The sequence below is a fragment of the Leptopilina heterotoma genome, unplaced genomic scaffold (genome assembly GCF_015476425.1).
Source record: "Leptopilina heterotoma isolate Lh14 unplaced genomic scaffold, ASM1547642v1 Lhet_325, whole genome shotgun sequence".
Taxonomy (NCBI): domain Eukaryota; kingdom Metazoa; phylum Arthropoda; class Insecta; order Hymenoptera; family Figitidae; genus Leptopilina; species Leptopilina heterotoma.
The window spans coordinates 1174690-1186395 of record NW_025111019.1 but is presented as its reverse complement, the minus strand read 5'-3'; the positions used below and the strand labels follow the sequence as shown (position 1 = coordinate 1186395).

General features: G+C 26.2%; 2 protein-coding genes across 2 annotated transcripts; one reads left to right on the top strand and one right to left on the bottom strand.

The window, feature by feature from the left end:
• Nucleotides 1-3730: 3730 nt before the first annotated feature.
• On the top strand, nucleotides 3731-8478 carry LOC122504973 (endocuticle structural glycoprotein SgAbd-4-like). The gene is made up of 2 exons (XM_043616363.1): nucleotides 3731-3860; nucleotides 7822-8478. Exons 1-2 carry the CDS (start codon nucleotides 3789-3791, stop codon nucleotides 8200-8202), a joined length of 453 nt encoding a protein of 150 aa, XP_043472298.1. The 5' UTR covers nucleotides 3731-3788; the 3' UTR covers nucleotides 8203-8478.
• A 1354-nt stretch (nucleotides 8479-9832) lies between these two features.
• On the bottom strand, nucleotides 9833-10330 carry LOC122504974 (endocuticle structural glycoprotein SgAbd-4-like). Its single transcript, XM_043616364.1, has one exon. It carries the CDS (start codon nucleotides 10294-10296, stop codon nucleotides 9853-9855), a length of 444 nt encoding a protein of 147 aa, XP_043472299.1. The 5' UTR covers nucleotides 10297-10330; the 3' UTR covers nucleotides 9833-9852.
• Nucleotides 10331-11706: the final 1376 nt, after the last annotated feature.

Sequence of the window (11706 nt, the reverse complement as noted above, 5' to 3'; positions counted from 1 at the left end):
TTTTAATTTTGAAATTATTCATTTAAATTATTTACTTAAATTATTTCATTAATTATTTTTTACTTATATTTTTCGAAAATAATATATAAAAAAAATATGATATTAAAGTTTTGAGGAGAAAAATGTCTGACACATTTCTCTTGAGGTTGTCCAGTCTATTAAAGAAAAATATATTAACTGTTAATACACATTAGATGTTAAATTAAAATTCTTCAAAGTCTCGAGGCAATGATTATTATTACTTGATTAATTGCAAAAAAAAAAAAAATGTCCTTCTAACTTCTAATTCGATCTTCTTTCCTTATTATTATTTTTATTGTTTCGTTACTTATTTTTTATACTTTTCAATATTTTTTTTTTATTTTTCACTTTTCTTTTGAATTTATTGCACTTTTTAATTTTTTCACTAAACTTTTTTTATTATTTTCTAAATTTTCTATTATTTTTTTTTTCTCTTACATACCCATCAAAATAGAAATAAAAATGTTTCAAATTATTTTTCCTTCACATACCATCCAGGTAAAAATCTAAGTTTTTTATTATTTTACCAAAAATGCTTTCAATTATTTTTCTCTCACATACCATCCAGGTACAAATTAAAATGTTCTTTATAATTTTATTTCATTAAAAAAATTTTTTTTTTAGTTTTTTTTAATTATTTTTTTTTATTTGTTGTATTTTTTATTTTTTTCTATTCTATTATGTTTCATTTTCCTTCTTACATCTCTATTTTCTCGAATATATTTTTATCTCACTCTCTGTATTTTTAGAAACACAATTGTTGTTATTAAACAATGAAAATGTCTTATCCATAAAAACATGTAGTTTATTGTTTGAAAGATTATTTCTCTATACACAAGAGAATGAATGATGTCGCTAGATCTTATACCTACGATTTTTTTTTTTTTTTTTTTTTTTTTTTTTTTTTGACAGATTTATATATGTTGTTCTCCATTATATTGCTTTATGAAAGGTGAAAATTATATAATACGAAAATTTGTTATGAGTACACACTATCAAAGTGTAAAACATAATTAAAATTCAGAAGCAATCAGGAAATCGTTATAAATTCTTTTTTAATTATAAATTTATAAATTTATAAATATTTTAATTCACATGTCAATTTTGTTTCTCGGTGAGATAACCTTTTGTATTTGAACCTTTTTGTATCAAAAATACCTTTTAATTCCTTCTGCATCAAAATGAATTTCAAGATATTTTAAATAAAAAATAAATATTGTTTTTTAGATTAATTCAATTATTTTTAATACAATTTTAATAAAATTTTTCGAAGGAATACAATTACTTTTAAAAATATTGATTAGAATTTGATTATTTTCAACAATTTTAATATACATTCAATTATTTTCAACAATTTTGATTAAATTCTTTATTAAAAAAAAAAAAAAAAAAAAAATCATTATTTTCAAAATTTTTAAACTCAATTATTTTCAAAAATTCAGAAAAATTTCTTCGAAACAATTAAATTATTTTTTTAAATAGTAAAATCTTGGCAAAAATTCAATTATTTTCAAAATAAAATTTCTCGAAAGAATTTAAATTTTTTTCTTAATTTCGTTATAAAAATTTTTTTAAAAAATTCAATTATTTTATAAAATTTTAATAAATCCTTGACAACAATTTAATTATATTTATAATTATTATTTATAAAGAATAAATAGTAAAACTCTTTGCAAGAATTCAATTATTTTTAAAACAAAATTTTAATTGAATTCCCCGCAAGAATTCAATTTAGAAAAAAAATTTAATAAATTTCGAATAAATTCAACTATTTTTTTTTTAAATCTTCACAAGAATTACAATTATTTTTATAAATATAGTAAAATTCTTTGGAGGAATTCAATTATTTTGAAATAAAATTTTAATTGAATTCCTCTGAATAATTCAAATATTTAAAAATATTTTCATAAAATTCAATTTTCTTCTAAAATTTTAATAAATTTTTCAAAACAATTCAAACTATTTTTATAAATACTAATATTTTTTGCAGAAATTAAATTATTTTTAATCCAATTTAAATAAAATTACAAGAATTTTTTTTGTTGAAAATTTCCATAAAAATTAAATTTTAACAAATAATTTAAAATTCTCTAAAAAATAATTCAATTATTCTGAAAATATTTTTAAAAAAAAATCTATGTGAAAATGAAATTATACTAAATGGAATTTTTAAAGATATTTGTCAAAAAAAAAAATAGAAAATAATTGAATTTCTCAAAAGAATTTAATTATTTTTAAATATTTGTATAAAATTCTTCGAAAATAATTCAATTATTTTTAGAAAATTTTAATAAATTCTTTGGAACGAATTTTTTGTATTTTTTTTTTATTACTTTTCTCTCACATACCGTCCAGGTACAAATTAAAATTTTTTTTATTATTTTAATTTTTTGTGTTTTTTTTTATTTTTTATTACTATTTTCTATTATTTTATTTTTTGTGTTTTATTATTTTTATTTTTTATTACTATTTTCTATTATTTTATTTTTTGTGTTTTATTTTTTTTATTTTTTATTACTATTTTCTATTATTTTATTTTTTGTGTTTTATTTTTTTTATTTTTTATTACTATTTTCTATTATTTTATTTTTTTATTTTTTATTACTATTTTCTATTATTTTATTTTTTGTGTTTTATTTTTTTTTTTATTTTTTATTACTATTTTCTATTATTTTATTTTTTTTGTTTTATTTTTTAATATTTTTCTCTCACATACACCATAAAATCAAAATGTTTTTTTTATTGTTTTTTTGTTTTTTCATTTTTCTCTCACATACCATCCAGGTAAAGATTAAAATGTTTTTTATTATTTATTGTGTTTTATTTTTTTTTTTATTTTTTATTAGGTAGGTACTATTTTCTATAATTTTTTTTTATTTTTTATTATTTTTCTCTCACATATCGTCCAGGTACAAATCAAAATGTTTTTTTATTTTTTTTTATTTTTCTCTCACTTATCATCTAGATACAAATTAAAATATTTTCTATTATTTTATTTTTGTGTTTTAGTATTTTTTTCTTTTTTATTACTTTTCTCTCACATACCATTCAGGTACAAAACAAACATTAATTATTTATTTATTTAGAGTAAGAAAATGGTTAAGAAGAATAAGAACCTTTGGTCAAAATTTTAATGTTCTTGAATAAAAAAACAGAAAAAAAATAAAACATTACATGTTTTATTTTTTAATGATTCCATTTTTTTTAATGATTTTAATGATTCAAGAACATTCGCTTGTAATGTTACAAAGTCCATTGTCCACCAACACCAGAGAACTAAAACATTTATTTATATTCATACAAAACAAAAAATCAAAATACCCATAAAAGTTGGTGTGTAATGCAAATCAAGTAAAATCGTTTACCCCCAAAAAAAAAAAAAAAAAAAAAAAAAAAAATGCCACACGTCTAGAGAGATAATTTAGTGCGATGGGGTCTATATCTTGAAGTTATGACAATTGAGTAAGGTATCCTTTAACGATATAGACTCGATGACATTTAGAGGCACACTGCACTGCGACACACTGATCCTAAGGAATCTTTGATGTATATGGTGTGTTGTTTTCATGCACCAATACACGAGATACGATTACGGATACGATTAGGAAAATGTGTATACATATATATATGGAGACACATCATCATCATCATCATTATCATCGTGTCCCCTGTATGTGTACCCTTGGCGCGTGTAAATACATTCCCATGTTCATCCACGGCGGGGTCGTGAAACATCCTCAACCTCTATGCCTTGAAGGGGTATATAAATGCCGAGTGCTGCCGGGCTTAATAAACACTTGCCAGTCAACGATTATTCCTGCAGCATGTACCCATCTTTGGTAAGCGTTTTGCGAAAAGAAAAAAAAAAAAAAAGAATGGTTCCTTTAGTCAATGGCATTTTTTTTTTTTTTTGACGAGAAAATCCGTTAAAAATTCAATTCGGCCCTAATGTGAAGACGTTCATTTCCGTAGTGGGAGGGAATACCCCGAAGGGTATTTGGGGTTAGTAGTGCAAGGCTCTAACTTTGAACTGGAAAGATTGAAGATCGCGAGTGTTCGGACGAAATTCGACAATTTATTTTTCTCGTGAGTGTCAAGTGTCTTGTGAATTTTACTACCAAAGAGTTCAGGTGTCGGAGGAGGGAATTTTAATTTTATTTACGAATTGGAAAACTAAATTGTCAAGAGGGAGAAAAATTTATCCACTGGCAAAGATTTAGAAGAAATGTTTATTAATTATTAAAAAAAAAAAAAAAAAAAAAAAAAAAAAAAAAAAAAAAAAAACTTTTGGAAACAAATAAACAAGCTTCTTTCAATTCTATTTTTAATTGACTTGTTACTTATATTTCACTTTACATTTCTTTAAAAATAGAATTTTTTAAATTTATTTAAATAAAAAAAATTTTAATTTATTTTCAATTCATAAAACTTTTAAATTAATTTTTACTTAACAATTAAGAATTAACAATTACTTTCAGTTTTATTTTAAATTACAATTATTTCCAATTTAATTTTAAATCACTAAACTACTTTTAATTTCTAAAAAATTATATGAATTTATGACTCGATTGTTTTAAATAATTTAATAAATGATCGTTAAATTGAATGTTTTATTAAATACTTTTAAATACTTTTAATTTCATTTTAATGTACAATTACTTTAAATTTATTTTCAATTTTAAATTAAAAAAAAAAAAATTTCATTACAATTTTACATATTTAATTTAATTTTAGTTTTACCTTTTAGATTAATTCTTATTTACATTTACTTTTAATTTTTTATCTTAATATACTTTTACTTTCATTTTAACTAACGTTCTTTTTACTTAAATTTCACTTACAATTTAATCTTAATTCAAAATTTATGTGAATTTAATTTGACTTTTAATTTAACTAACATTTCATTATAATTTTTCATTTCAATTTTTAATTTTAAATTTAATTTTAAATTTAATTTTAAATTTCAATTTTAAATTTCAATTTTAAATTTCAATTTAATGTTAATTGTAAATTTAATGTTAATTGTAAATTTAATTTTAATTGTACCTAAATTTATTCAAAATTTAATTTTACTTTTAATTTAATTGAAACTTCAGCATAATTTTACATTTAATTTAATTTTAGTTTTACGTTTATTTACATTTTTATTTAGATTTACATTTAATTTCATTTTATTATACTTTTAATTTCATTTTAATTTACATTTATTTTAAATTCACTTCTATTTCAATTTACATTTGTTTTAATTTCATTTTCAATTTTATTAATAAACTTTTTAATAAACTTTTAATTAAAAGTTTATTCAAATTTAATTTTACTTCTAATTTAATTAAAATTTCATTATAATTTTACATTTAATTTAATTTTAGTTTAATTTTTATTTACATTTACTTTTAATTTCATTTTAACTAACGTTCATTTTACGTAAATTTCACATTCAATTTAATCTTCATTGAAAATTTATTTAAATTTAATTTGGCTTTTAATTTAACTACCGTTTCATTATAATTTTTCATTTAATTTAATTTCAACTTTCAATTTAATATTAATTATAAATATTTCATTAAAATTTAATTTTACTTTTAATTTAACTGAAATTTCTTTATAAGTTTACATTTAATTTAATTTCAGTTTTTTTTAAATTTACTTTTAATTTCATTTTTATTTACAATTACTTTTAATTTCATTTGAATAATCATACTTTTGCTTACATTTTAATTTAAATTTACTTTTTAATTTCTCTTTCAAATTAATTTACATTTATTTTAATTTAATTTTACTTTTATTTAAAATTCAATTTACATTTATTTTAATTTCATTTCTAATTTCATTATAACTTAAATTTCATGTTAACTTTACTTTTAATTTCACTTTTATTTACATTTACTTCTACTTTCATAGTAATACACTTTTACTTTTATTAGAATTTAATTTAAATATTTAATTTCATTTCTAATTAGATTTTTATTTACATTTTCTTTTAATTTCATTTTAATTTACATTTATTTCTTTAATGTTCATTTACATTTACTTTTAATTTAATTTTTTAATACACATTTATTTTTATTAAATTTTTACATTTAACATTATTTTAATTTATCTTTGAATTTACTTTAAGTTTACATTTATTTTAATTTGGTTGTAACTTAAAATTCGTTTTAATTTTACTATTAGTTTCATTTTTATTTATATTTCCTTATACTTTCATTTTATAATACTTTTATTTTCATAAAAATTTACATTTATTTTTCATGTAATTTCATTTTTATAATAATATTTAATGATTCTTATTTATTTAAAAACTATTAATAAAATTATTTAAGAACCGTTTTTCAATAATATTGATAATAGTATTTAGAGGCCTTTTACGGTTAAAGATGTTCGTTTATTACAAAAATTGTATAAATTGCTACAAGTTTTTTTTTTTTATTAACTATTGTTATTAATTCTTATTAATTTAATAATTAATTCATTGAATAATAATCAAAATTAATAAAAAGAAGAACATTAAGTACTTATTGTTCAGGCATCGACTCCGTACTGAAAAAATTCGAAAGACGTTTATCTTAGAATACGTCCGGACGAAGACTGACCCTCCCGGAAGACATGGACAATATGATTCAAAAAAATAAACTTTTAAAATACTGACCCAGTGATCGATGTCCTCCCTTTTTCACACTACTTTTATCTTTATTCGGTAGAATATCGTCTCTTCCCGCTTTATTTATTCTGATACTGTTGGGGGGTTCGCGAATAATTCGAGGAATGCCAGAGGAAAATATTTAATGATTCGTTTATGGGAAGATGAACAGAAGTGAAAATGTTGCGACACAAAAAAATGTTAAAGGTGCGATGTGTTTATTCTTATCAAAGAGAGATCGTGAATTACTGCCTGTTATAGAGAGGAATAGATGGAAATTTATGTATTGGTAACGTGTGCGCCGCGCCGACATCGACAAACCGATACGATACGGTCTATCCCACACTTTTCTATTCACAATCCACAAACATTATTTATCTATCGCTCTTTTTTATCCACTTCGGTATACAAGCATTTAACAATTACACCGAACGGTTTGTTGCATAATTTTCTTCTTCTCCTTTTTCTGTATCTTTAGCCTCTTCTCCCCTTTCTGTATCTTTATCCTCTTCTCTTCTTTCTGTATCTTTATCCCCTTCTCCTTTTTCTGGATCTTTATCATCTTCTCCTCTTTCTGTATCTTTATCCCCTTCTCCCCTTTCTGTATCTTTATCCCCTTCTCCTTTTTCTGGATCTTTATCATCTTCTCCTCTTTCTGTATCTTTATCCTCTTTTCCCCTTTCTGTATCTTTATCCCCTTCTCCCCTTTCTGTATTTTTATCCTCTTCTGTTTTTTCTGCATCTTTATCTTCTTCTCCCCTTTCTGTATCTTTATCCTCTTCTGCTTTTTCTGCATCTTCATCCTCTTCTCCTCCTTCTATATCTTTATCCCCTTCTTCTTTTTCTGTATCTTTATCATCTTCTCCTCTTCCTGTATCTTTACCCTCTTCTCCTTTTTCTAAAACTAATTCTCGATACGTCACGATTGATTCAAGAATACCATTCATCATGTCGCATACGACATGTGATACCTATTGTCATAGTTTCAAAAATCAAACCCCAAAAACAATTCCATTCGCACTATTTCACGAGTGATTCAAGAATACCATTCATCATGTCGCAACCATCATGCGACACCTAAAGTCATAGTTTCAAAAATCAACCCCCTAAAAAAATCCATCCCCACAATTTCCCAACTTCTGATTTTTGTTTTCTTCCAGATAGCAGTAATTGCGCTAGCAGCGTGTGCAGTCGCTGCACCCGCAGACGAACCAGTTCCCATAGTCTCCCAAGAATCCGATGGACCAAATCCCGACGGATCCTACAGTTGGAAGTACGAGACAGGAAATGGAATAAAAGCCGAAGAAAGTGGTCAAGTGAAGAACGCAGGTTCAGAGAATGCAGCCGTTGAAGCGCAAGGTTCCGTCTCCTATAAAGATAACGAGGGCCAAGAAATATCCTTAACCTACGTGGCCAATGAAAATGGTTTCCAACCCCAAGGTGCACATTTACCAACGACACCACCCATTCCAGCGGCAATTCAAAGGGCCCTCGAGTGGATAGCCGCGAATCCATCAAAGGAGGATCAGAACAATGTTTAGAAACTAAGATTTCAAGTGAAGGACCTGATCTCAAAATAATGATGATGAAGAAATGACCCTTGAATTTTAAACGATTAATGATTTCTGTTTTGTAATAGTATTTTCTTTTTTGTTGTACATATTTATTTTTATCTTTAAACTAATTTTTAGTACCATTTTTTTTTAATTACCGCCTATTTCCTACTTTTTACATACAAGAACCACTATTTCGACGAGTGGCATATGTAACTTAATGATAAATGCAAAAGGAACAATAAATGCTGCGTTCGGAGAGAATTAGTTCATTGTTCGGTATGGTATGTTTCCTATCGACTTCCGTTTCCTTTTTTTTCCTTTTGCTTTTCCAAGTGGAATTAATTTTTCTACCTGCCATTGAGTATTAATTTGCGATAGCAAATGGCAGGTAGAAAAATTAATACTCAATGGCAGGTAGAAAAATCAATTGAATCTCTTGTGTTTGGGCCCCCCACCGAGGGGAATGAAGATGGGACCAGTGGGTGGTCCTACCTGATGGTGGCTTAAGGGGTTATGACACTCTAGAGGTCGAAAAAATTGGTGTTTTTTGGGAATTTTTTTAAAGCAAACTACGAAGGCAATCACAATTATGATGTGAGGACTTTATTGTACATTTATTAAAGTGTAAAAAATATAAATATTATATTTATTGAAATTTGTGGCGCTGACGCTGAGTTTTCTAATCATGAAAACATTTATATTCCTCTAGCTTTTCTCCCACTAATGCTTATCGAAATGGGAACATCAAGCCAAGAAGACTACTTGCGTTGCTACTTGCCTCGATATTCGCTCCTTCCATTTTTCCTACCAACGAGCGCACTATTACGCGATTCTTTGAACGTTGCGGCAATCCGATCTCTGACCCCCAACGTTTCATTACTGGGTAATCAAGCTGCGTGAATGTATAGTTTCGGTAAATGTGATTCTTGACACTTAATTTCTGTCTGGAACTTCACCTCCTTCGCAGAATAGGAAAGCGGATAATTTTGTGCTGAAACCCCGCGGATTGATATTATCTATTAATTAACAAAATTCCACTAGTGGTTCCCTAATGACCTTTACTAATTGTTACCCACCGGGATAATTTAGGATTTCACTTGGAGTCACTGGAACAAATATTAGTTTTATTCAATTCACAGCACAAAAATATAAACTCGTAATATAATTCAATAGTTTAATATGCCTCCCTAAACGAATCATTTCGAAATTTCTGTTGATCGACAACAGTAATTCGGAGTTCGTCATATAAATTCAATGCCCCGCTAAACCAATCATTCCTTTTAGAATAAATTTCGAAGTTAAATCGACAGCAGTAATTCGGAGTCCGTCATAAATTCAATGCCCCACTAAACCAATCATTCCTTTTAGAATAAATTCCTGTTCATCGACAACAGTAATTCGGAGTCCGTCATAAATTCAATGCCCCACTAAACCAATCATTCCTTTTAGAATAAATTCCTGTTCATCGACAACAGTAATTCGGAGTCCGTCATAAATTCAATGCCCCACTAAACCAATCATTCCTTTTTTGAAAAAATTTCCAAAATTAAATCAACAACAGTAATTCGAAGTCCATCGAATGGATGTTAGTTTATCGAAAGAAAAGTACAAACTGTTTGGTAAAAATAATTTTATTTATTCTCCCCTCCGGGCTTTCAGGTCAACTTTATCGTCCTCCTGTCGCGATGGATTGGCGGCCAACCAATCGAGAGCACGTTGAATTAAAAGTGGAATCGGAGGTGGCGTCGGTAGGTGATCACCCTGAAAGACCGCTCCATTTTCATCGGCCTGCCAATCTATTCTAATCGGGGTTCCATCCTGCGATGGCCAACTCGCCGTTCCCTGCACGGACGCTGCCTCATCATTCTGTCCAATGTTCTTCAAAGTCCCCCTCTCCTCGTAGACAATTCCATTCGCCGTTTCGTACTGATTGAAAAACGTCCCATCTGGACCGACCTCCGACGCCTGATGCAGTATCGGAATGGCCACGTCTTTTTCGTACTGCGGTGACGGAGGAGGACGCGCCGGAGGAATTGCTGCCAAACTGATTCCAACCAACGACGCCAAAAGGAATAACATTTTTGTATCTGGAACAGAATTTGAAAAAGCAATCAGAATTTGTATTAGATATCAGAATAGGGCCAGATTCACAATCTTCGATTAAAAGTTAATCAATGATTAAATCCTTAACCGACCAATCAGGGTCTGGTCATAAAATAGACTTTAATTAACTTTTAATCGGAGTTGGTGAGTATTAGAATAGTAGTAATAGTGGTAGGAGTAGCATTTTGGGGCAGAAAAATAATTTGAACCAGAAAGAGAGAATCAGTGCGAACCTACCTGCAACTAAACTATATTATGATGATTGGAACACGCTAGCATTGCTTTTATAGCGGGAAAAAAGTTGACTATTCTTTGACATATTGCGTCAAATGTCACATAATTAAACTTGATACCGGTTGAGGCCACTTTTGCTCATCCCTGCAATGATATCTGTTGTAATTATTGCAGATCCCCCACCAAAGTGCGTTTATAAATGACAGGTAAACCTCTAGTCGACAGTTTTCATTCATTGGATAATGTAATATTATGCAAATCATTTTTAATGAGGGTACTTCTGATAAGTTCAAGTATATTAATTCCTCGCTGATGAGAGAAATAAAAAAATCTCGCCTTCTTTATTGATTCCAATAATTATTATATTGCACTAATGACACTTTTCTGCAAAATGCCTTCAACATCTGTCATCATTATTAGCACCTTGGGTAACTCATCAGAAGAGTTTTTAAAAAATAAATAATAAATAAATATTTTAATTTTTGATCCCTAGTAGAGTAGTTAGTACAGCATTTTTTTTGTAGTTGAATTATTTTCCAAATAAATAAATACTTCTTTATTTAAACCAAAAGAAAGTACTGACTATAGATCCTGTTCTACTTTATAATACAAGTGTTGTTTATAATTATTTGTGATTACAATTTTGTTAATTACAATTAAAAGTTAAAATTAAAAGTTACAATTAGTTAATATACAATTGAATTATTAGTTCGAACAATTATGTTCAATAATATGTAAATAATAATTATTTTCTGTTATTACTAATTTTATTGTTGTCATCATCATTATTATAATTTTTTTTTTTAGTCGGAAGTGGAAAATCTGTGAATTCAGATACCTGGATAAAGAATTTTAGTTTGTAGCCGGAAGTGGAAAATCTATGAACTCAGATACCTGGATAAAGAATTCCAGTTAATGTGGGGATGATCATTACCACTTTTATTATTATTAATTACTATGCTACATATTTATTTATTTATTTAAACGGTTCCTAGGGCTAATGAGCCCTCCAAGGAACAATAGATGAATACATTTTTGAGTGAAGAAACAATAAAGAAAAAAAATTACATAATACAGTAAAAAAAAAATAATAGAAAAATTATAAATGTAGAGTCTAATATTCATGACGCGGATCCGTAACTATAATCCATA

Bases quoted from the DNA above. Each gene is read 5' to 3' on its own strand.
- LOC122504974 (XM_043616364.1), bottom strand. From the start codon at position 10,296: ATGTTATTCCTTTTGGCGTCGTTGGTTGGAATCAGTTTGGCAGCAATT.
- LOC122504973 (XM_043616363.1), top strand. From the start codon at position 3,789: ATGCCGAGTGCTGCCGGGCTTAATAAACACTTGCCAGTCAACGATTAT. The intron at 3,861-7,821 runs GTAAGCGTTTTG...GTTTTCTTCCAG, and splicing joins GCAGCATGTACCCATCTTTG to ATAGCAGTAATTGCGCTAGC.